Genomic DNA, 25733 nt, shown 5'->3' with positions numbered 1-25733 from the left:
AGCGGCGCGTTCCGCGCGGGGCATTGTGGGAAGGGCGGCCGGTGCAGCCGCGGCTGCCATCTTAGCAACTCCTGGCGTTGCGGCCTGGTCGTCGGAGGCGGCCTTCGTGGCGGCCGTTCACCTCAGAGAGCGGTATAAAGTCAGCTGGCCGACGGCCTTCCTTCCTCCGGCCTCGACAGGACGGCCAGCCCGCGTCCAGAGGCGGAAGCGAGGGCAGTGGGACGCGTGCGGGGCCCCAGGCCAGCGGTTAGTCACAGCGTCGCCCGGAAGGATGGGCCGGTCTCGGAGCCGGAGCTCGTCCCGCTCCAAACACACCAAGAGCAGCAAACACAACAAGAAGCGGAGCCGGTCGCGGTCGCGGTCTCGGGACAAGGAGCGCGTGCGGAAGCGCTCCAAGTCCCGGGAGAGTAAACGGAACCGGCGGCGGGAGTCGCGGTCCCGCTCGCGCTCCACCAACACGGCCGTGTCCCGGCGCGAGCGGGACCGGGAGCGCGCCTCGTCCCCGCCCGACCGCATCGACATCTTCGGGCGCACGGTGAGCAAGCGCAGCAGCCTGGACGAAAAGCAGAAGCGAGAGGAGGAGGAGAAGAAAGCGGAGTTCGAGCGGCAGCGAAAAATGTGAGCGGCCACGGGGGGAGGGGCGGGGAGCCTGGCGGGTGGGGGCCGGCGGGGCTGGGTGGGCCGAGTGGGGGCGGGGGGGGCGGGGGTCGAGGGGTCGCAGGAACCCGCCCGAGAGGCTGCAGCCCGCGCGAGTGGAGAGCCTGGGGCCGGACGGACCCACGAGTTGGCTGGGCTGGGAAATACCGGGGCTTGCGCAGGAAGGGCTTGGAGCAGAGAAAGCGATTTTGGCGCGAGAGCGGAGCGGAGTGCCGGAAGTAGGGGGTGGAGTTCAGAGTGGGGTAGAGGCGCTGCCTCGGCCAGTGAGGGCGTGGGATAAGGGAGCCCGTAGAAGGGATGGAGAGCGTTTGGGGCCAGCTGGTGGGGAGGGGGGGGGGGCCGGAAAGAATTAACCCTTGGGATGCAAATTGCAGCTGGCCAGAGCATTCTAGTACCGGGGCTTCGATTTGACAGGGCTTCTCGGGAAATGAGACCCTGTTGGTGGTCCCAACAGTACAGCCAAAGATGCATTTTATGTTAGTGAGTTCCTTTTGTTAAAGATGTCGCGGTTGCTTTTCTTTTTTTTTTTCCGAGCCTGTTCGGGTTTTGTTTGTTTGTTATTTTTTGAGCTGCAAAAATAAAGTGCACAAACCTTGAGCCTGCAGTACGATGAATTTTGATCCTTGAATTCACCTGCATAACCATCCCTATCAAAAGTTGCTCTGTCCTTATACTTCTCGTTTATATGGCTTTATATTCCTCTGTAGCAAAAGTAGGTGCAATCCTGCGTTTTGTTTTCCCTTGTGGTAGAGGACACTTGAATATTTGCTTTTATTTTTGCATTGCTCACGTATGGAACTTAATGTAGGGAAAATCAGGATCACAGTGAGGTCCCCAACTTGAAATACTGTTGGGGTAAAAGTATCTCTGAGAGTCACCTCTCAAGTATCTTTAGATCCAAGAGTAGGTACAAATAATTCCAAATTGATCATCTTTTGTTTTTAAAATGTAGGGTTTGGGTTTGGTTTTGGTTTAAGACCATAGTACCCTGATGCTCTAGGTATTCATTTCTCAAAGCCAGTTGGAAAGGTAGTGTTAGATGTGAACTGTCTGTGTTTAACCGGCCATCTTCCTCAGCCCGTCGGTGTTTAGAAAGTGCACACGAGGTAGGAGAATTACCTGAATTTTCTGAGACAGATATATGCACTGATTGTTTAGGGGCTTTAAATTTTTTTGCAGTTGGCTTTGCGTTATGTAGATTTTTGCAGCAGAGCGTGTTTCTAAGGAGCAAAGTTTTTAAGATTTACGGGACTGGGGCACTGACTAATATTACAGAGGAAGCAGTACCTGGAGAGCTATTTGCTGTATGTCTTTATTTTTCCTTTATGTAGAGCTGTCGGTGATACATATATTAACATCAGATACATACAAGTAATTGTTTTGCAACAAACCTTGATTATATAGAATCCGGGTTTTTCTGGTATATAACAAGATCCTTAACTGTAAAAATGAACTCTCAAATAAATGTCAACAGATGAACATTTTAAAAATTAAGTCATGTCTCAGATAATTTTCCCACGTGAAAACAGGTGTCCAAAGAGAAGTTATTTGCCATTCTCTAAAAAGCTATGACTTGTAGGAAAAGTAAAAGGGAACTTGGTATGCAGAGAATAATTAGAGGTGTTTAGCAAGCTGCACATGAATAGCAGGGACAGAAACCAGGGATTAAAAGAGAAAATAGGAGAGCTATATAGTTCCAAGTTGGCAGAAGCAGCAGATTACCATCAGCATTTATGAAGGGAAGAGGGGCAAAGCGAGCCTGTACACTGAATTCTGTGTGCCATGCAGTAGGTACTCCTCAGTACGGTGTAATGTCTTAGATAGAACACAAAGGAAACCATGGAAAGACCTAGGTTTTAGAGCCTTGGAAATGGGCCTAAGTAGTTGTGTGTCTACAGGTCTCATTCAGCTAATACGGTTCAAGCAATTAATAAGTGCCAGGCACTGTGCTAGGTGCTGCTGAGATAAAGATAATTGACCCCTCTCCAAGAAGCTTAAAGACTGCTAAGTGGGTACGTAATAATAGTGTGGTAAATTCAGTGATAGTGATGTGACTTTAAGAAGGAAGCATCTCAGATGGGTAAACACCTTAGTCCTCCTAAGGAATGGGTGGTAGATAGAAATGAGATTGTCCGGCAAGGCATAGGAAGGTACATGTGGACCAAAACAGAGTCCCTTCAGCCCTTGCCAGAGTAAAGGGAGGGAGGGGGGCTGAATGGCTTACAAGTGAGGTAAAACACGGGAAGTTCTATAAGTACTAACATCACGGAGTCTCTTTAGTCAGGGGAGGTAAACAGAGGCTGAGAATCTTATAAAGGAGTCATGTTAAGGAGCTTGGATTTCATCCTAGAAACAGGAAACGTTTTGAGGAGGTAAATGGGATGAGCTCTTTTTTTCTCTCCCTCCCCGCCCCCCCAAAACAGCACTGAATGCTGTGTAGGATAGATAACTAGTTACAGTAAGACCACACAGGAGTAGTGAGGGGGCGGTTGTTGGAATGGGAAAGGACAGATTTAGGAAACAGTGCAAATAAAACTGGATTGGAGCATAAGGGAAATAAAGCATTAATATTGGTTCTCGTGTTTATATTGTAGCTATTGCACGTCGGGCACCAAATGTTTAAGGAACTATTTGTGTGGCAGACGGTGGTTAAAACGGCAGAAACCTGATAGATAGCGGACAGGGAACGGTCGAGGGGAGTTTCAGCTGGCACTTCCACTGTAGGCACTTTAACACTTGGGTATAGTGAGTTTATGCGAGTTTGATATGAGAGACTGAAGCCTTGAGGAGGAAACCTTGAGAGTAGATAGAACGACCCAGGTAGCGTGTGAAGGCAAAAAATCAGTTGGCTTACGGGACTGAGAGGACCTTAGGGAATGTTTGTTGGAAGAAACCAGTGCTTGCTGGAAGCAGAGAAGACAACAGAGAGCATAGTGTCCCTGTACCTGGAAAAGGGTCCGTGGGAGGGGAGAGACTACAAAATTTGAATACTCTGTTGGGCTTAACTAATTTTGTGGTAATAATGGAAACCAGATTGCTTTGCTGTTTACAATTGTGAAGCCTTGAATAAATCACGTACCTGTAAGCTTGATTTCTTATTTGTGAAATGAAGATACTGGTCTTCGTTATGAAGATTAGAAATCGCACATTTATGAGGCGCCTGGGTGGCTCAGTCGTTAAGCGTCCGACTTCGGCTCAGGTCATGATCTCGCAGTTCACGGGTTTGAGCCCTGAATCCAGCTCTGTGCTGACAGCTCCGGGCCCGAAGCCTGCTTCAGAGTCTGTGTCTCCCTGTCTCTCTGCCTCTCCCCCGCTCGCTCGCTCGCTCTGTCTCTGTCTCTCTCTCTCTCTCTCTCTCTCTCTCAAAAATGAAACATAAAAAAAAAAAAAAAAGGCACATTTAAAGTATCTAGACATACTTGGCATATAATGGGCCTCCGTACATAATGTAATATAATTTACGAAATGCAGCCAGATTGAGCCTGGTGAGTTTATGAAGTGCTCTTACGAGTTATATTAATATAGTAAAAGGTAGACCTTAGCATTAAATTTTTTTTTCTCATTTCTGAATAGCTAGTTCACATGTTTCAAAATTGAATTCAGAAGTTCTACCTCTTCCCTGTGTCCCAACCATTTAGTGTGGTTCTCTCTCCTTATCATTTTCATATGTATTCTTTTGAAATGGCTTTGTGCATGTTGTATTCACTGTGCATGTTGAAAAAATAGGCAGTTGTAAAATAACTTGCAGCAAATCCGGAAAATGTTAATGCTATAATAATTTACTGTAGCCTGTTATAATCTAGGTTTCAATATGCTTAGTGTTCAATTGCATGACAGGTTGAGAGCCTTCTGAATTAAAGTATCTAAGCTGAACTGGGATCTATATGAGTGATCCTTAGAGTACTTGACGAGCTCATTGTTGAGAGTAGAGAACAGCTTTTATGAGCAAATTCAGTATGTGGAACTGTATTTCGGGGACACTTAGGGCTTTAAGACAAAGGATAAGGGCATAAGATCTAGCTGATGTTGATAAGAAATTTATAAATTTTTTAAATGATTTGGGTAAATATTATTGCATGCCTTTACCTTTGTAGGGTACTATAGGGCTTAGATCATGAGCTTTGGAGTCTACCTAGGTTAGGAGTCCTCTCTTAGCAAAATGCAGTGACCTGGAGCCCAGCTAGTAAAGTATCCCTATGCCTTGGGAATCATCAGAGGTGTAACTGATGACATGGTGTATAAAGCTGTTGCCACAGTATTTGGTGCCTATTCAGTACTGAATTAATGCTGTTTGCTGTGTTGTTATGAAGCACTTCCTAGAAGGAAACTCCTAGGGTTGAGTTCATACACGTTAAAATATTTCTGTATAATATTTTAAATAATATTGCCATTTGCCATGTTCAGAGTCCTACTCTGGTTTAACAGTGCTGTATTGCTGGGTCCTTACTGTTTTAATAGTTACCGTTTTAAAGTTAGTGGTGACTGGAGTTTTTAAAATACCTGAAAGCATGGAGGCATGGAGAAAATGGGGACCTAGTGTTATACATACTACCTTCGAAATCTTGAAGATTGTGATTCAGCCCTTTCAACATTGGCACAAATTCTTGGCAAGGGAATACATTGAGCAGAGGAGCCCGAGGAAGAGATTAGAGCCACTAAAGAACATCAGGAAAGTGACAACTCCTATGGCAAAAGTTTTAAGGAGTAGGGCACCTGGGTGGCTCAGTCAGTTAAGCATCTGACTCTTGATTTCGGCCCAGGTCATGGTTCTTGGGTTCAGGCCCCACGATGGGCTTTGTTCTGGCAGCGCAGAGTTTGCTTGGGATTTGGGATTTTCTCTCTCTCTCCCCCCCTCTCCCCCTCCCTCTCTCTCTCTCTCTCTCTCTCTCTCTCTCTGCCCCTCCCCTGCTCACACACCCATATTCTCTCCCTCCCTCCCTCCCTCCCTCTCCCTCCCTCTCTCTCTCTCAAATAAATAAAAACTTAAAGTTTTAAGGAGTGGATAGGCAGTGACATGAAATGTTTTTTATAAGATACTAATGAGCAAAAGTATTTGGTTTTTTTTCCCCAAGAAAGTTTCAGTGCCCCTGGTGAAAGTTAGCCTTCTACCTCTTTATCATTGATAATGATAATAAACTTGTCATCAGTAAAGATGAACTGCTTAATTCAATTGTACATGTGCCCATTGTTTTTCTGAATTCAATGTGGGGAGAGGGGAATTGAAGCGTCATTGAGAGTAACTTTTTCAGTGCTAAATCTGAAAAATCACTTAAAATTTTTTTTTCTGATTGTTGCTACTAAGAATAGCAGCAACAACAAAAAATTATATTGTTGATAATACTTGTAGGGGAACAGTTCTGCTGTGGTGCCCTGACCTTGCCTGTCTCCACGTGGAACACAGCAGCAAGGCTTAATTACAGTCACAGTGGTGTGTCCTGTGCTTCCTCCAGGAACAAAGGGAGATAAGCAGCCTTGTGAGAAACTCCACGAGGCCTTTTCTCATCCTCTCAGTTTCATTTGAGCTTGGGACTTTCCACTTGCCCTCCCCTCTGGGCTATAAAACCGCTGAGCTGCCCTTAGAATTGACTCCTTAGCAGCAAAACAGCCCACTGCCTATGCTTGTATTGCATGTCACCTGTCCCCTCTGGTTTGGTGTCCATGAGTGGGACCAGAAACAGCTGACACTGTGCTGATCTGGCTTTTGCTGTAAGTAATAAACTGAATTTATTTAGGCTTATTTTCTCCGTACTAAATCCAGAAATGTGACCCCATTAGCCATTGTGCTATTGCTATTACTTACAGACTGCTTGACAAAAAACCCTGAATATGTATCAGGTCTCTTCCATCTTTCCAAAATTCCTAAGTTATTTGGTGACTTTTCTAGTGATGAGCTAACCTAAAGCCTTATTCCATTCTTCTCTCTGCTTTTTACTTTGGACTGTTTTAATTGAAATTGTTTTACGTTGTCCTTAGAGTTGAATTGCACCATTTTTGACATCTTAAAAGAGAACTTCTTCTTAGGCTCCTTTACATTTACTAGCAAAAGTTTGTTTGTGGTGAGTGGTGTATACTTTTAAAACTTTGCATTGTGTAAACTTTCCAACTTCTGCAAAAGTGGAAAGAATATTATGACGTTAATACACCCATCATCTAGGTTTGACAGTTATCAGGCTTATTTCAGCCTAATATTTTTCTCTTTGGATGAGGTAAAGAAACAAAATTTTTATATTTGAAATGTAGTTTAATTTCCACTAAAATCTCTGCCTGGTTTCCTTGAGGTATGTCTGGCAATTCATTTTAGTGTTGGGATAGATAACTATTCTCTTTTATTGAGCTGCTATAGGTAAAGGCTTATTGAAACTACCTTAAACTGTATTTTATTCGAAGTTATTGAATAGGAAAAGGAGCATTGTTTAGAGTATATGTTAGGCTTTTGTATCTTTTTAAATAAAAATCAATAATTTAGTGTTGGGAGGAAATATTTAAGAAACAGGCAAGAGTCTTCAGAATGGGATGCATATGTCTGGAACCTAGAATAAATAATTGTGCTTTTTCAAGTAGTTACTATCTCCTGGTCAGAAAAACATAGGAGGTTATAAATGCAGAAACTGAAATGAATCAGAATGTTAAAGATACATTGGTGTTAGTATGGTGTCACTGTGAATAAGTAACAGGAGTTGAGAATAAAAGCACTTGAGTGGGAATTGAATTACCCCCCCACCCCCAAAATACAGTTTAGTTGAAGTGGATTGGGGTGTTTAAAGGTCACTTAGACACTATAAAGTCTTTACTAAACACGTAAATTGAATGACTGGCTCATACATATTTATGAGTCATCAAAAGATATAAAGGTTACAGGTTGTATTTAATTTTATGGGCTGTGAGAAAGTTGAAGCATTAATAATAATAAATTGGCCTCTTAGGATTTAGATATACTTCCAGAGCCTCTGAATTTATTATTAATTCAGTACAAATTATTGTCTCAATACAGTGAGCTACATATGTACAATGAAATTTTCCAGTAGCCCATATTGGATGTCATTGGTATAAAATGACCAATTTTATACTGGGATGTCATTCCCAGTAGACCATATTGGATGTCATTGGTATAAAATGTACATGGTGTCCACTACAGTGCCTTGATAAGTGTCAGTATTTTCAGTGCAGAATTTGATTTTGAGTAAATAAGTTGGTTTATAATATCTAGATGGGATTAAAATAATTTAAACCGTATCATGCGTCATTAAACTTTTTATTAGAATTGGCAATATATTTTCATCTACCCTCCCACATCTTGAAGAGCTTTTAATTAAAAATTAACCAAAGAAAGAAGGTACGCTGAAAGGTATTAGGTTCAGAACCTGAATTAAGTTGGTCTGTATTTTCAGAAAAAGCTTCATTGCCTTCACAGTCTGAATCTCTTTGAGTCTGTATTTCTTCTGATTTTGCTAGTGGGGGGCAGGGGATGAACTTAGTCTGAATTGCTTACTACATAGTATTTTCTCCTGACTTCTCTTGAAGCTCAACCCTTAGACTGAGTGCATTGGCAAATGAGTAAATCCATGCACTTTGTCCTTTTGTTATAAAGTTGGTAACAAAAAGTAGACTTCTTGTTTCAGATTTCTTAACAGTTCTTAAATTAAAACTAATGAATTAAGCTCTTTGTTGAGTCATTTTGGATTTAGAAAGTGAAAGCTAACAAAAACATGATTTCATATTTGTTCGAGTTTCTGTATCCCTGAACATCTTGGTATCTAGTATTTCCTTGAGTGTTGCACTCAGATGAATTATAAAATCATAGAATCAGGCTGAATGTTTTACAGACGTATAACTAGTTTTAATTCTTACGTTTACTTCTGTCATCTAAGTCACTTTTTTCTACTTTGTGTGCTAGTCGGCAGCAGGAAATAGAAGAAAAACTCATCGAGGAAGAAACAGCACGAAGAGTGGAAGAATTAGTGGCCAAAAGGGTAGAGGAAGAATTGGAGAAAAGGAAGGATGAAATTGAGCGAGAAGTTCTCCGAAGGGTGGAGGAAGCCAAGCGCATCATGGAAAAGCAGTTGCTCGAAGAACTCGAGCGACAGAGACAAGCTGAGCTTGCAGCACAAAAAGCCAGAGAGGTAACGCTCGGTCGTTTGGAAAGTAGAGACAGTCCATGGCAAAACTTTCAGTGTTGGGTGTGCCTCCTGCTCAGTTCAGAAAGAGATGGAATACAGACTAATTCCTTTCTCATCTAAACTTAACATTGCTGCGAAAGTTAATTTTTTAGCCTGTTCAGAAGTGCTGACTGACATCTAAAAGTTACTTTCATAAAACGTATTCAAGGATACTTTTTGATTTAACGGAACTGGCTTACATATTTGAGAAGTGTTTGAAACTTTTGCCATGGCTGCAGGACTTACATTCTTTTTTGGGAGGGTGGCGGGAGACAGGGAGTGGTAAAGGGAAAAGGTTAAAAATCCACCTGTGGTTACGTATTCTTCTTTTCTGTTTATCATTCTTACTGCCTAGACTGTGAGAGGCTTTTTGCCTTCAGTCAGATTACAAAGAGCAGGGCCTAACATTGAGTGACAGCACCTGCTTTTGATAAATAGGTTTTCTTGCTCTTCTTTTTTTCCTTCTTTTATCCCTCACCCCCTCCCCCAAATCCTGCTTCAACACAATGGACTAATTCTGGCATTCTGATCATAAGGCCCTCCCTCCATTTTCCTAATGTGTTTCAAAGAATCTTTTTAGGAAAAATGTCCAGAGTATTCATCCACTTTTTTTAGTATCTACTAACAACTCCTTTTTTTCTCTAGAGAGTTATGAAGGAACAGGTTGTCCTTGTCTGGAGTCAAGCTAAACACATGATTTGTTTTATCAGCAGCTGGAGCAGAAGTTGAAAATGTCTTTCTGTGAGACAGTAATTTGCTACTGAAGCTTTATGGCTTATTTGCACTGATTACTCCAGGTTCCTAAAACTTGTTGAAAGTCACTGAAACACTCAAGGCAAATTACTTTACAGTGCTGAGTGTCCCTTGACATAGTTTGTGTAATGAATACGAATTCCATTGGTGCGTGCCATAGAAAATCCTGTGGTTCTATTTTCTCGAACTTAAATATTTGACTCAAAATATATGTCTCATATCATTGTTAATCTTGGCATTAGTATGGGCAAGTTGGCATCATACTAAATCTCTCTTGTTTTCCAGTAAGCTTAGCTTTTCAAGTGCATTCTCCCTTGTGCTGTCTTTAGATACACGTGTCTATATTTGGTAGCTATCACAGACTGTGCAATTGAATGTATGAAATTTTACTTATATCAGTGCTTTTAATAATGGAGATAATTTTGGAGTAATGGTGCTGTCTTGTAGCGAGTTATTAATCATAGGAAGATTTTTTTCTCTTCATTTGCTTTTTGTTTCGTATTAACAATTTTTTTTTACACGGACACAACCCTCTGACAGTCTTTCCAAATATTAAAATCATTTGAATATGTATGCTGTGATCTGAACACTGCCCAAACCATCAAGCAATCTTCATATAGTTTGCATTATAAAATCTCATTAAATTCTCCAATAAAAAATAAATTACAGAATTTTATTTCCGGACCATGCACCCCCTGGATTCCTGAATTTCAGTTCAGACTGTAGATGACAAGATAAGCTGCCTTTAGAAATTGTCAACATCTGAATGTTAAGTCCATTTTCCCCATGGAAGAAGCCCTTAGTTCCATGAAGTATGGATTACCATTTGTATTTTTCACTAACAGTAAATGTATTTTTCTTATTAATTGTTTGCCTTAGGAATGATGAATTACATTTTTTGTTCCTTCTTACCATAAACATCTGCATTCCTCAGCTCAGCCTTCCTTGTATGTTGTTTCTTTATAAATGGTTGAGCTGCTGATGCAGGTATTGCCAAGCTAACAGTACAAATCATTTTAAAGAGGAAGCTGGCGCGTATGGCAGCCGAGGAGCACACTCTGCAGGACACTGGACAAGACAGTAAATATTCAACTTTTAATGCTGATTAAAGGAGTATAGGTAAAGAATACGTAGGTATACATAATTGGTGAGACAAATATTCACTTTATTTATATTTTATATATTATTTTTTTAATTTGGTAAATACTATCCAGTTTTGTAGTTGTCCTTGTTGATTTGTGTGATATTAAAGTATTAGTAATAATTGCCAGGAAACTATCATTAGGGAGGGTTTAGTCGGTTGCTGTTTGGACTGGGAGGGATGATTTAAATTTAGTGCTAGAAACAAATTTTAGTGGCTGCACAGTTTATCATTTGTCAGACAGAAGGTAGCTATAAAGCTGCCCTCTAAGTCAGCTCAAAAAAGTTCAGAGGAAGATTAGTAAATATTTATCAGTAAAAATAAACATTTTGTTTTTCTAACATCTTAACATGTCCTCCCCTTTAGGAGGAAGAACGTGCAAAACGTGAGGAGCTAGAGCGAATACTGGAAGAGAATAACCGAAAAATTGCAGAAGCACAAGCCAAACTGGTATGTATGAAAAGCATTTTTTATTTGCTTTGCTGCTTCAGATTTTGTGGGATGATTTTGTGCTTTATCATGGACACATTTTTTTAGTCTTCAGGGCTGTTTGCAAGGATTTGAGGCAAGAGCAGGAATGGTTCATGAGATTTTAGCTAGTGTCTTCCAGAGGAATCCATCTGGGGGCAATCCAGAGATTCTAGTAACTCTGGAGAACATTCTGAAATTTGCATTTAAAACAGGGCTCCTGGGAGAATTGTACTATCCCCAGTCCCAGAGTTTTTCTCTCTTCTCTTCACCTCATTTACATTTTTCTGCCTGGATAGTAAAAACAAAAGCTTGGAAGTATTTAAACTCAAACGCAGCATTTCACTTCACATGAGTGACCTTGTTCCCACCCAGTTACTGGGTATAGTATGTAGGGAGTCTGTATTTGATAGTGTGCCAGACTCATAAGCTATTTTTCCCATTCCAAGTTTGTAATCCAGCAAGGAATACAGAGACTTAAGTAATTATGACATATGGATCTAAACGGGGGTGAGGAACAATTTGGAAATATTAGTGAAGAAGCCAGTGTAAGAACATTGAGGTCATCTTTTGAAAATAGAAAAATACTAATCTGTGATTGTTTCTGCTTTTCCTTCCAATTCTTTTTTTTTTTTTCTTTTAGTACAAAAATCCAGAGGTTTTTGTTTGTTATGTTTCTTTATTTTTAGCACAGACTGGCACTTAGAGTAGAATAAAGAAGTAGGATAAAGTTTTGGGTGGCCTAGGGATTTCCATTAAAAATGTATATTCTGAAGCAGTCTCAGTATGAGGAAGAAAACAGAATGAAATGACTGTGGATACAAAAAAATCCAGGAAACAAAAGGAAGAGACAGGCATTAAAGGAAAAACTTTCTTTGCCTCATGAAAGTGGCGTATAGGAATTCTACTTTGAAGTAAGAATCTAAATCAGGTGGAAGGGAAGTTACTTAGGATGAACGGAGAATGAGTGCTAGTTCGTGCCCAGGAATGGAGACATGACCCAGGAGGGACTCTTGCTCCTGGACATCTTAGAAAAGTTTTGTTTACTTAGAAATGTGTTGAGAAGACATTTGCTGCGAAGTCATACTGTCACATGAAGGATAAAAGCAAGTTGTAAGCTCTCGTTAAGTGGTTTAGAAAAAACAGATTTTGTGACTGTTTATAAAGGCACAAAAAGATCTGAGTTGGTCTAAGTAATTAATTGACAGTGGATCCCAATGAGAGTAGGGGTGAAGGAGGATCATAAGTAATGTGTCCCGTAATTGATAAGAATGTAAAAAGTTAAAACTATGGTCCAGTTGGTTCTAAGGCATAATCTTTTAAGAGGTGGTATGCCCCAGATAAAAGCCAGTACTGGAAATATCAGTAACTTAATGCAACTTAAGTAAGTAACTAAGCAACTTAATGAGGATGACACCAGGATTCTTCATGCACATCGCCATCCTGGTTATTGTAAAGGTCATAGTGAAAGGGAGGGACTTAATCCTGCCTTTCCCAATGAAAAGGCCTTAAAATCTAAGGTAGAGCAAGCACTATGAAAGTGAAATGGATGAGGAGTCATTCTGCGGTCTGTCCCTACCTGCTCATTAATGAGTACGTGATCGTGCTTTTTTAGTGATGCTAAGAAGAAAATCTCAGTTCAGGTAGGAAGAAGGAAGATGGAAAGTATGAACCTTCATTTGAGTCTTGAACGTTGAGCTTTTTTGAAAGGTAAATATAGTGTGGTTTGTAGGGCCTGGATGTTTCCAGAAGGGTGGAACAGTATAGCTGGTATTGAAAATGTTGTACCGGCATCACAAAGTGGGGGGAATCCCTCTTAGACCGTGGTAAGAGATTGGATAGCATGGTGACTTCAGTTTTGGGTGGCCTGGAATGCCGGATTATGACTCCTAGAACAAGAGTTCCTCTGCTTATGCCCTGCCAGAATCCCTTCTGATCCCGAGGTAGCTGTCTGGTGCCTAGGGAAACTTGGCGCTTTATATTTCTTTTGGCAGTTTTCTTTGTTTACCCACACACAAATCATAAAAACGTAACTTTCGGTGTGTCCTTACTGGGAAAAGATCAGCAAGCTTATTCTAGAGCAGTGCTTCTCAAGTGGTGGTAATTGGCCAGTTTTTGTTTTTGTCTTTTAATCCTAATTTGTCTCAGACTATGTTTGCAAAATACAATTAAGATGAATTACTAGAAAAATGACATCAAGTGGCTATAAAAGCTTCTAAAACACTCCTGGTTTCTACATATCTTGTTACGGATCCATTATGGTTTGCAGACTATTGCTGATTCATGGATCATACCTAGACCAGCACTGTTCTGGAACATTGGGATTTGGCAGAATAGACTGTGCATTGCATGTTATCAGTACAACTTTCGTGAAAAGATATCTTGGAGAAAAAAAGAGTTTGCATTTGAGACTGTTTGGTAAGAATTTGCACATAACTCATTTGTTTCCTGTGCATGATAATGTTGGAAGCTCGAGAAATAATTGTCAGTGTTGGAGAAAATTTTTATTTGTTTCTGTTGGGCATCATCTATTGCAGGGAAACTAGCACATCCTTTGTGTAGGAAAAGACAATGTTACTGCATAAAGATGCCAGGAGCGTACGGAGACTTTCGTTCTTGTCCATTCCTCATCCTCTCAGTTTTCAGCAAGTTCTTTCATCTTTTCACACATTTATTGGGAGATACTACTGGAATATATTCTTTTTAAAAGAATAGATACTTAGGGAAATATGCCCATGTTGTAGATAGCACGGGACTTTTCCTGAGTGTGTCAGTAGTGCTGGTTTATCTTGTTGAAGCAACAGTTCTGTTTGTTTTTATGACCTAATAAATATGCTAGAAATGTGGACCGGTTCATGGTATAGCAAGAAGAATGGGATGCATTCTTAGCTTCTAGAAGGCAAGGGGAGAAGAGGGAGCAGCCAATCCATAATCCACATTGAGAATTTGTTAGGTGTAAAAAGCAATTGATAAGATGTTAAGTTCTCTTAAAGTATTTAATGTACTTACTGTGGAGACAAGGACAATTCCAAGAAAAGTTAATAATATGAAAATACTAAGTAGTGCAACGGGTGATGTGTGATAATTGACATCATTGCCCAGGTCTCTAGGGAGACCTGGGAACCTTCCTGGAAGAGATCGTGTGAGCTGGGCCTCCGTGGATAGTTAGAAATTGCACTTACGGTGGGGACAGGAGTGTGAGGAAATGAAGCAGGGAAAAGGTCTTTTGGGGCCTTAGAATAAAGGCAAGAGTGTGTAGGTGCTCTTGGGATAGTGGGATGGGCCGGAGCAGTGAACCAGCTTTTTGTGTAGTCAAGAAGGTGGTGAGGTAAGTGATGGTAGATGAGGTTCGAAAGCAGATTAAAGGAGGGTGGGGAGAGAAGGTTCCCCAAAGGGTATTTCTTAAACATTGTAATCTTGAAAGAATAATACAAGGATTTCTTAGAAGTCAGTAAAGAAGACCAACTCCCTAATAGAAAAAGAAAAGAGACTTAAAAGAGAATTCACTCACACAAGTGGAATGGAAAAGTGCCTTCATAAATTCTTGACAATGTAGCAAAACAAAGGACTCCCCTCCCCCCTTTCTTTTCCTCTAATGCTAAATACCAGTAGAAAAAGACTTTTTTTTTCCCTCATTAGCACCAACTGTTGGCAAGGATAAGGTATAAAGGGACCTTTTTATGTGGTGATTTGGGGAGTTTAAATGGCTGTGACCATTTTAGAAAATAACAGTGAATCAGTAAATGTCAGGAGCCTTTAATTCTGTGTCTAAGAATTTTATCTTGAGAAAAGTGACTCAGATACAAGTAAACTAATAAAGAAAAAAACCTTTTCCCTTTATTATTTAGAATAGTGAAAATTTCACAGGTTTTATGTCACTTATATAGTTGGTTTTTCTTTAGTCAAAGTATTTGTTAATCCAGGGGAAGTAGCTAAATGCAGAACTTACGTGTACATTATGATCCTGCTAATTTGAAAAGTATATTTGCACGGTTTAGTAGATGGGAAAAAAATGCTAAGAATCGTTATCTGTAATTGGTACACTTACATGTAACTTTATACTTTTCTCTAGTTTCTATATTTTCTACAACTAACATACATCACTTTCATGATCACATAAAAATAATTAGTAGAGAAAGTAAATTTAAACCACACTTTGACTAACTTTTAAGTAGGTCCTTATGACAAAAGTTCAAAGATTGATCACAGTAATGACTGTAATAAGGAATGTATTAGCTTAGTCCCATGGGTTCTCTCATGTAGAATTCATGTTAGGTACTCTAGACCAGTAGTTTTTGCTCACATCCGTTCCAAATTGTTTGTCAAGATATTTGATTTTATCTGTCCAAAAGGAGGCAAAAGCATATTAACCAACAGACATGCTTGATGAATAAAATCAAGGAAGAATTGACACGTGTCTTGGCTTGCCTGGACTTGGCTTTTTTGCAGATTGGTATCTAGTTCTGCCTGACTATTGGCAGTGCACCACTGTCTTCAGATATTTGAAAGGGTATTGTTAATACAATGGAGATTTTTAATGTTTTTTAAAAATGTTAAAAACAGTACTAAAAAAATTTTTTTTTACTCCTCTTCACAAGTTTTTTGTGATGTGCCTGGGAAAAGCCCAGATATTATTCTGAAATGTGTATGAATCCTACTTATTTAGAAAGGGAAATATACTAAGAAAAGCGATAGATGTTGCTGTGGAATTCAGTGTCCCTGCAGGAGGCTAGAGCAGTAGGAAAAACATGACCCTCAGACTATCCGTGGGTGAATGAAAGTGGTAGTCAAATGTAATCTGGTTAATTTGTGAGTAAATACTGAAGCTATAATAAGAGTCAGACGGACAGTTTCTAATAAAATTATAAACATGCTGATAAAAAGGAAAAATTGATTTTAACTGGGAAACATTGTTTGGAATTTTTAAAATGTATGCAAATCATAAGTTTGAGATCTACAGTGTATTTCCTCTCTTTAATATTAAAAACAGTTTCTTTGTGGCGCTTGGGTGGCTCAGTTGGTTGAGTGTCTGACTCTTGATTTCGGCTCTGGTCATGATCCCAGGGTGGTGGGATTGAGCCCTGCATCTGGCTGCATGCTGACTATGGAGCCTGCTTGGAATTCTCTCTCTGCCCCTCCCTTTTGCACACGCACTTACTCGATCTTTCTCTTTCTCTCAAATTAACAAAGAAAAAAATAGTTTTTCCTTACCCACTTGCCAAATAAGGAGATTTACCATGTTCATCATGCTTAACGCTTTGTACTTCTCTCTTTTGAGAAATGAAAAAATTGTACCATGTTTGGAAGTTGATTATATGTGAAATGTGTTCCACATACTTAAAGTAAACCAGAGCTTGCTTTGCAATTAAGAGATATCTCTGGAAAATACCTCCCTGCGCTCCTCCCCCCTCCCCCCCCACCACATACACAAAGCTATTTGTGTATTCTGTGTCCTGATCTCCTGTTACTTTAGTAACACTAGTTACCTTGTGTGGTCCCCAAAAAAGAGTCTTTCTGGATATGATTAAGTTAAAAATCTTGGGGAGTTTATCCACTATGCCCTAAAAGCCATTCCACATAACCATTGTAAGAGGAAGGCAGAGGGGGCTTTTACCACAGTACACACAGGAGAAGCTGAAGACAGAGCAGAGAGAGCTTTGAAGATTCTGGCCTTGAAGATTGGAGTGATGTGGTCAGGAGACCGGGAATCCTGGCAGCCACCAGGAGCTGGAAGAAGCAAGGAATAGACTCTCAATCTAGAGCCTCCTAACGGAGCGGGCCTTGCTGACACTTTGATTTTGGACCGGTGATACTGATTTCGAACTTCTGGCCTCCAGAATAGTTTTATGTTGTCTGGACCTACCCAGTTGATTACTAAAAATATGGAAGTAGTTTTGGAGTTGGACAGTTAAAGTTTGGAAGAATTCTGAGGCACATGATAGAAAATGCCTGGACGGCCTTAAAAAAGACCGTTAGTAGAAATAGGGACTTTAAAGGTGCTTCTGGTTAAGGCTCAGAAGCAGAGGAAGAGGATGTTACTTTAAACTAGAGGGAAGGAGGTCCTCGCTGTATAGTGGTAGGAAACCTGGTAGTGTCCTACAACTGTGTGGAAGGTGGAACTTCTCCGTGTTGAACTGGCATATTTAACTAAGGTATTTCTAAGTGAAGTGTTGAAGGTACAGTCTGGTTTCTTCCCCTGGCTGTTGATAGTAAAGTTCAAGAACAGATAGAGGAAAGAACAGATAAGTAAAATGGAATGAGCAGTTGATGTTTGGAGAAAATTTCAGCCCATCTAGATTACAAAAGATGCTATAAAGTCAGGAGGCTTCCTGTTAAAAAACTGCAAACAAAGCCAAGGCTGTAGCTGGACAACCATTTGCTAGGGCTGAAGAGATAATGCCTGTGACTCATAAGTTCCTTCAGGCACTTTAGTAGCAGACACCAGGAGTAAATGAGATTATCCAGGAAAGATCTGTTGGGGAGCATCTTGTCCAATGGCCTGCCAGATTTGGGAGACCCGCAGGGTTTGTGAGGATGCTGTGTCAGCAGAAACACTGCCAACTTGGACCGAAAAGGACATGGGGAGGACACCGTGATGAAGGGCTCGCAGACTCCCAGCAGACTCCACTCGTATAGGAGAAGGTGACTTGAGGACAGCACAGAGAGAAATTTGAAGATTTGGAGCAGTGCATAGACAAGCCAAGAAACCCTGGCAGCCTTGAAGAGGCTTGAAGAGGCCAGGAACAGATTCCCTCCGAGAGCCTACAGAAGGAAGGTGGCCCTGTCCACACCTTTAGTTCCAGTGACACTGACTTTGGACTCCTTTGCTCCCAGAGTAAATTTCTGTTCTCTTAACCTATCCAGTTTGTGGTAATTTGTTACAGTGGTTACAGGAAACTAATACAAATGGAAAAGGAATGGGGCATTTATAGTAAGTAGAGTGAGCACATCTAAGTTGAGAGAGCACAGGACTGAGTGATATATTCAGTTAATCGTGGTGTATTTACACGTTTTAAGAGAGACAGGGATGGCATGGCGCCAAATGTAAATGTCAATTAAATATTTTAATTTGTAACGAAGTGATGGGGAGTTAATGGAAGAATGTTTAGTCAGGGAGAGGCTTGTTTTCAACTGATAAGGTAAAAAGCTCATTTAAGAGTGTGTTAGTGTATTTTGGGCAACAGTATTTGGAAAATGTTCTGGATATTACTGAATTGGCCTTATATAGTGTGAGTGAAGGACAGAAAGTCAACCAGAAACCCACTGAAAGCCTGTCAGAAGATGGGGCTGGAATTGGTAAGGTGGCAGGAGAAACTGTAAAGAGAGTAAACCTGGTTGAGCGATAAAAGTGCCCGGAGGGAGGAAGAGGAGAAAGAAGAGGAGAAAATGTGGTGTGGGAACCAGAGATCTCATGCTGACAGCCAGGTATCAGCAGGCACTTGAGAAAACCTCCACAAAAGGGAATGAGTGACCAAGGCAGACAGAAGCACTGGACTTGAAAGAAAAGAGAACTTAGGGTATGGAAGATTAAAAGAACCACATCTGGATGAGTTCACGTTAGGACACAAATACTAAAATCCTGAAGGTACGAGATTGGTGTTTGGGCAGTATTCTTAGAGTGGTTTCTGCTGAGCCCTGGAGGACACTGATTTTTGTGTCGAGTATCCCGTACCAGTCTCGGCTATCAGTTCCCTCTTGAAGCAGTTGTGTCCACTTTTAAGTAATACGGGATCTTGAGAGATGTTCTGTAATGTTGACGTTCCAAAAATATATTTAAGATTATAAAGGTGTAGCAACTGAGGAATTGCAAAGGAAAGGGGCTAGAAGGAGTGATACGAATTCTTTTTATATGGTAGCTAACGATATCCTATAGCATACACTGTAAACATTAGGTAACAGAATAACCAAATTGCCATTGGGGGGGGGATTACTTTTTTTAAAAAATCCTGGTAAGTTATTTTTTTTTAACCTTGTACGTTAATAATTTTGGAAAACTTTACTGATCCGTAATTTGTTAAGGGTCAGAATTAATTACTTCAGATTTCTTTTTAATATTTTTTTTATGCATTGTTTATCTAAAGTGGGATAAACATTACACTTGTTACGGGGGGAAGATGAGTCAAAGAATTAAAGTTACAAATGGCAGAGTTTAACAGGATGTGTGTCTGGGAAGTTTAAAATGCAGAAATCCACATTTCTGAGTGGTGGCATGATTTCCTAATTGTAATATTTTTTCATTCTTGCCTGTCATTCCCGTAATCACTGCTGATAACAAGTAATTCTCTCTTTGTATTTTTAAGATTTTGTAAAATTTCATATGTATTTTTAGTAGATTTCAGCATCCTTATTTGCTTAAAAACTGCTGCTAGGGATCACCCCAGTGTACAGTTAGAGACTATGTAGGTGGGGGATGCTTAGAAAGGTGCAATTGTAATAAGGACACTGGGACCTCTGGGTAGAAGAGGGGGGAACAAAAGGTACTGGAAGGGGTAAATAGACTCTTCTAGAATGGTATACTTTGCTTTTATGTATTTTATCTCACCTGTCACTCTTCCCAGTGAGGTACAGGGTTGAAAGCCACCTTTGTGAGGGTCCTGGACTTAATGGCTAAGAAGGCCCACCCTCTTTTCATGGCTCTAGTATGGTGGATGTTGGCTTTCTCTTGGGCCTCCATGACATCCATGTGTAATCCTTGTGGGAGAGCTCGGTATTGTTTTTCTGTATGAATACACGTGTACATCCCCCCACCCCCCTGGAATAGTTCTTTCTTTTGCATGCATTTGAAACAACAGAAGGGTGGAGGAGTAGTGGATATTCCAGGGGCATTGGGAAGGAAATGGCATATCAGATTGCAGAGGGGGCTAGGGTTTAGAATACCTAGCAAATAAGGTGTAGGGTCAAACCTCACAGATGGATGGGGTAGGAAACCAGTTTTTCATCATTTGAGAACCACTATATTAAAATTGATGGTTTTGGGTTTTGCTCGACTCATTTTTTTGGTTTTGTTTTTTTTGTTTTTTTTTTTTTTGTTTGGTTTGGTTTGGTTTTGCTCTGGTGTAATTGAATAACATTTATGCTTAGTTTAAAGCTATAGTGGAACAAAGTATAAACATTTGAATGTAAAGACAGGATATTCACCTGCTCACTTCATTTTTAAAAGTCATTTCATTATCAGGTACTTCCAGTAGGCACTATATGCTCAGCACTAAGGGAGAACCAGAGAGACTGCAGCCCCTCTTCTGCACACATGCACTTCCATCTCCTGTATTTGTAAACCTGGATGACATTGAAACTTTCTTTACCCAGTCTAATTTCATTGGTGCCTGGGTGGTGGCACAGTCTTGGATTTTGGTTCAGGTCATGATCTCGTGGCTCATGAGTTCGAGCCCTGGGTAGGGCTCTGTGCTCACGGCTCAGAGCCTGGAGCCTGCTTCGGATTCTGTGTCTCCCTCCCTCTCTGCCCCTCCCCGACTTGTGCTCTGTCTCTCTTTCTCTCAAGAATAAATTAACATTAAAAAATAAAGTCAATTTCAGTGCAGAATCAGTATTTCCTGTTAATGAAGGAAACTAGTTTAAAAATCTTGTTCATTTTAATTTAGGTATGTGATCACATCATTCAGATTTATTTTTTAGAAAAATAAATGGTTCTGTCTCTTTTTTTCCCCATCCACCTACTTTTCATTCCCATCTCCAAAATATATATTCAATTATGGTTTTTGTCTATTTTTCCAGAGTTTAAAATGCATATTTTGGCAGATACAAACACATGTATTTTTATTCTCCCCTTTTTGCAGAGAAATAGCATACTATACATAACTATTTGGGACTTTGCTGTTCTTACTTAACCGTATAACTTGGGGGGTTTTCCATTTCAGTATGTAGGGATTCCTATTTTTGTGTTTTTTTTGTTAACCACACAGTATTTTTTTTGAGAGTGCGCATGTGCTCTCGTGAGTGGGGGAGGGACAGAGGGAGAGAGAATCTTAAGCAGGCTCCCACCCCAGCTCAGAGCCTGGGCTTGATCTCATGACTGTGAGATCATGACCTGAGACAAAATCAGGAATTTGACACTTAGCCGACTGAGCCACCCAGGTGCCCCTGCACAGTGTCTGTTACATAGATTTTGCATAATTTAATAGTCCCATATTTGGGAATTTTGGATTTCTCCAGCCTTGAGCAAGCTATGTTGCATTAAAAAACGTTGTTCAATTTAGCATGTTTGCAAGTGTTATTTATAGGATATTCCAGAAAATTAATTTTCTGGGTAAAAGTATTATGAAGATAAAATTTTGGTAAGTAGTGCCATAGTACTCTTCATAAGCTAATATTTCGTATTTCACTTTTGAATTTGTCAATATGATACAGTGAAAAATAGTGTGTAATTTTAATTAGATTTCTCTTAAGGGTGAAGCTGTGATGTTCAAACTCTTTGCTCTTTAAGGATCTAATCTGCTTCGTTGAGGGCTGAGTTAGAACCATAGGCAGCAGTGAATCTGGGTGTTTATATTGGTAAGGGTTTCCCAAGCACATGGACACAAAGTAAGATTCTTTACTATTCTTTGATTGAATTGTACTTGCCAGGCTCTTACCCCAAATGTGTGATGATTTGTTAAAATTGGGCAAAGTAATTGGCATATGAATTTATTACTGAGGATGAACAGAAGTAGGTAATTCTTTTCTCTTGTAATCATCAGTGAAAGTCTAAGCATGAAAGTGGAGATTTGAGATGGATGTACAGGTGGGACTTGAGTAGGAGGAGAGAATGGCAGGAGTATAGGAGAAGCGGAGGCAAGATAGAAAGCAAGCATAATTTTGAGATACTAGCAGACACACAGTTGGAGCCAGATTATAGAACGTCTTAAATAGTGTGCTAATTGGGGAAGTTAGGCCATATTCCACACCTGGTGGAGATCACTTGGGAGCATGAGAGAACAGAAAGATGTTCCCAAAACTGGAAGTGTTCTGTAGGGTGGATGGTGGATGAAGGGCAAAGACTGGGAATGAGGAAACCATTTCAGGTCTGTAAGAAGATGTGGGGCCCTGTGCTGGTGTGGTGGCAGTTGAAATGGAGGACAGGCTCTAGATGAGAGAACGTAATGGAAAAGGATATAAGGGGAGGATTAACAAACTGGTTGGCTATTTGCTTGTGTCGGGGAAGACAGGATCAAGCTACAGAATATGGGTTGCAATAGAGAAGGTAGTAGAGAGGGCTGATTTATTTTAGGGTTAGTTTTGAGGATTCTAAATCTTGGACATGTTGAAGAGCTCTCTCTCTGTCCTGTAGTGTGCTGTAGCTTAAGAAACGGAGCTTAGGGAAAAGGTCTGAAAGAGAGATCTATTTCACCTCTCCATTGGATTTTCCATCTTGCCTACTGACCCAATTCCCACTTTTTAATTTATTTTTTATTTTTTTAATGTTTGTTTATTTTAGAGAGAGAGTGCAGAGAGGGAGGGAGGCACAGAATCTGAAGCAGGCTCCAGGCTCCCAGCTGTGAGCACAGAGCCCGACACGGGGCTTGAATCCACAAACTGTGAGATCGTCACTTGAGCTGAAGTCAGACGCTTAACTGACTGAGCCACCCAGGTGCCCCCAAATTCCCACCTTTTAATTCTGATCTTCCTCCCATTTGCCCTTCACTTGATTTCAGTGGATTTGTCCCACCATCTATCTTCTGCCTTTTAGTCTACACCCATACCATCTTAAAGTAAAACTTCTTTGTGTTACTTATGTATTTAAATGTCAGGGGTTTTTTTTTTTTGTTTTTTTTTTTTTAAACATTCTATGCTGCATACCAGAGTCCATCATCTTTCCGGTCTTCTGCTGAAAAGCCTGTAATTCAGTCACATTGAATGTTACTATTTCAGAATAAAAAAAACCTATCAGTGGAGACAAACAGAACTGATCAGGGTGGAGAGCCTTAAATATTTTGTTTTTAAAAAAAAAAAATTTTCAGTTGGAGACGGAGAGAGCGTGCACATGCGTGGGGCAGAGAGGGAGAGAATCCCAAGCAGGCCCCATGCTGTCAGTGCGGAGCCCTATCTCAGGAACCAGGAGATCTTGACCTGAGCCAAAATCAAGAGTCAAACACTTAACTGAGCCACAGATACCTGGAGCCTTAATGTATGTTTTGAACCACTGTATTTTGTATGAAAGAATATGTGGGAAGAGAAAAAAATTATAAAAGACTTCAAGTGAGCAGAAGAATGAATAAGGAAGTCATTGAAAATGGAGTTTCTGACCATCTAGAAAATAATTTTAGTAGAATAATGGAGATAGAAGTAGTGACTTTAAGACTTGACTTTGGAAATAGGAAAGCATTCACAGGATGCAGTGAGTGTTTTAGGATGAAGATCAAATAGGAAAGAAGGGACCACAGTGATCACTGAGATTTAAAAACTCAAAGGGTTAGAGCAGGTTTTCTCAATCTTGGCCACATTAACATTTGGGAGTGGATAATTGTTGTGGGGGGCTGACCTGTGCGTGGTAGGATGTTTACCAGCATGCCTGTCCTCTGCCCACTAAATGCCAGGAGCCACTCTCCCATTCGTGACCACTGGAGTCACCAGCACACATGGCCTAATGTCCCTTGTGCTGGAGGGGTAGACTTGCACCTGGGGGATGGGGGGGAGTAAGGAAGTAGACCTGAAGGAGAGAGACCATGAGGAGGGAGAATTGGAATGGCTGGAATTTTTTGGTAAAGAGGGGAAACGTATAGACAACACAGGAAGGGAGTTGGTTACTTAAGACTGAAGGAGTTGAAGTCACCACAAAAGTTAATTATTCCAGTGTCCATTTGAAACCGAAAAGCATGTTATAATCAGCGGGTGAAAAGGGTATTTAATTTTTTTCACTCCAGAGAAAGGGGTCTTTAGTATTTCTTGATTGCATATTGACAATATAATGTAGCTCCAGTAGAGGTTTTTGGTTTTTTCCCTGTAACTTTTTTTTTTCTTTTGAGCTTATTTATTTCTTTTGAGAGAGAGAATTCCAAGCAGGCTCCGCACTGTCAGCACAGAGCCTAACTCGACGCCTAAACTCAAACTGCAAGATGATGACCTGAGCTGAAACCAAGAGTGGGACGCTTAACCAACTGAGTCACCCAGGCACCCCTCCTATAACTTGTTTTTTAAGTTTATTTATTTTTTTTGAGAGAGAGCAAGCATGCAAACGGGAGAGGCGGGAGTGGGGGAATCCCAAGCAGGCTCTGAGCTTTCAGCCAAGAACTCAACTACCATGAGATTATGACCTGAGCTGAAATCAAGAGACAGATGCCTAACTGACTAAGCCACCCAGGTGTCCCTCGTGTAACTTTTTTATATGTCTTTCTAATTACAAATCTAGTTCTAGTAATTGGTAGAGAACTTAACCGTTTGAAGAAATCGGTGCCTTTGTTCATAATTGACAATCTGTTAATCTGATTCACTGAAGATGTGGATAAAAACAGGTACTAGGACAAAATCTATACTGGTTTCGAGATACGATTTTTAGAAATTTCCATTTTCAAAATGTGCAAGAGCTTTTCTACAATTTTTAAATATATTTTTCATCAAAAGAAAGAATAGGCAGAATTAATAAGGAGTTCTTTTCTAATTCCGCTATAATTTTTCCTTTATCACTTTTTGCATGAGCTTTATTAAGCATACTGTAGTACGTATGTTCCTGTGTCACCTGATTTCCCAATATTACTAATGGAAGACCTGAAATTCTTGGAAGTTTTAATGTTTACTTTTAACTTTCAGGCTGAGGAACAGTTGAGAATTGTTGAAGAACAAAGAAAGATTCATGAAGAAAGGATGAAACTAGAACAAGAGCGACAACGTCAACAAAAAGAAGAACAAAAAATTATCCTGGGCAAAGGGAAGTCCAGGCCCAAACTGTCCTTCTCACTAAAAACACAGGATTAAATTGCAAACTCTGAACTTTTTACAAAGAAAAATGGAAAAACTTTGTATGGTAGCTTCATGTTGAAGTGGTTTTTGTTTTGTTTTGTTTTTGTTTTTTGTTTTTTTTTTAATTTGGAAAATCTGGAAAAGTTAGCTTGTTCTAATAGGGGCTCTGCTCTGCATTCCTTTTCCCCCCTTAACTTCCATTAAGTCAAATCCTTATCAGATCATTGCTGTCTTCTAAAGAGGGATCTATTTTTCATCTGTTGGATTCTGTAGTATGGTCTGAAGGAGAGCAGATCACTTGGTAAACTGGATGGTCTGATAAGGTTTTTACTGACCCATTGACTTCAGAGTTCTACTCTGTCTATTACGTCATAATGCTGGTTTTGCTGACTTTTTGTTTTTTTATATATTTATAAAAAAAGAAAAAGTTGGTAATTGCATTGGAAGCTCCCAGGGTGTTACTGGACCTGTGTGGTGTATTGTTAAACCAGTGTCCTTGATGCTCCTGATACAGGTAAGGAAACAGTTGGTCAGCTCTGGCACAAACTATATATACAGTTCAGTATTGTCTCTGTTCAGTTTGTTTTTATTTCATTGACAGAATCAAACCAGCATTCCCCATTGTGTAAATAAATGATTTTGCTGAATAAAGTAAAGTCTTAAATTCA

The 25733-nt window shown here is 40.3% G+C and overlaps 1 protein-coding gene across 3 annotated transcripts; it reads left to right on the top strand.

The window, feature by feature from the left end:
- The first annotated feature begins 40 nt into the window (after nt 1–40).
- On the top strand, nt 41–25733 carry ARGLU1 (arginine and glutamate rich 1). Of its 3 annotated transcripts, none has more exons than XR_006596638.1 (4): nt 41–618; nt 8552–8777; nt 10589–11157; nt 24916–24999. XR_006596638.1 is itself a non-coding variant. In XM_003980522.5 (4 exons), exons 1-4 carry the CDS (start codon nt 272–274, stop codon nt 25078–25080), a joined length of 822 nt encoding a protein of 273 aa, XP_003980571.1. In that variant the 5' UTR covers nt 48–271; the 3' UTR covers nt 25081–25733. The 3 variants fall into 3 exon arrangements, 1 of the variants encoding a protein (XP_003980571.1); XM_003980522.5 differs by having other exon boundaries at nt 48–618; nt 11074–11157; nt 24916–25733; XR_006596637.1 differs by lacking the exon at nt 24916–24999 and having other exon boundaries at nt 42–618; nt 8552–10646; nt 11074–11123.

The sequence above is a fragment of the Felis catus genome, chromosome A1 (assembly GCF_018350175.1).
Source record: "Felis catus isolate Fca126 chromosome A1, F.catus_Fca126_mat1.0, whole genome shotgun sequence".
NCBI lineage: Eukaryota > Metazoa > Chordata > Mammalia > Carnivora > Felidae > Felis > Felis catus.
The sequence above is the reverse complement of the archived record's forward strand: the minus strand, read 5'-3'. Positions and strand labels throughout refer to the sequence as shown.

Coding starts and splice junctions, on each gene's coding strand:
- ARGLU1 (XM_003980522.5), top strand. CDS start 272: ATGGGCCGGTCTCGGAGCCGGAGCTCGTCCCGCTCCAAACACACCAAG. Junction 8,778..11,073: donor CAGCACAAAAAGCCAGAGAG/GTAACGCTCGGT, acceptor CCTCCCCTTTAG/GAGGAAGAACGTGCAAAACG. Junction 11,158..24,915: donor CAGAAGCACAAGCCAAACTG/GTATGTATGAAA, acceptor TTTAACTTTCAG/GCTGAGGAACAGTTGAGAAT.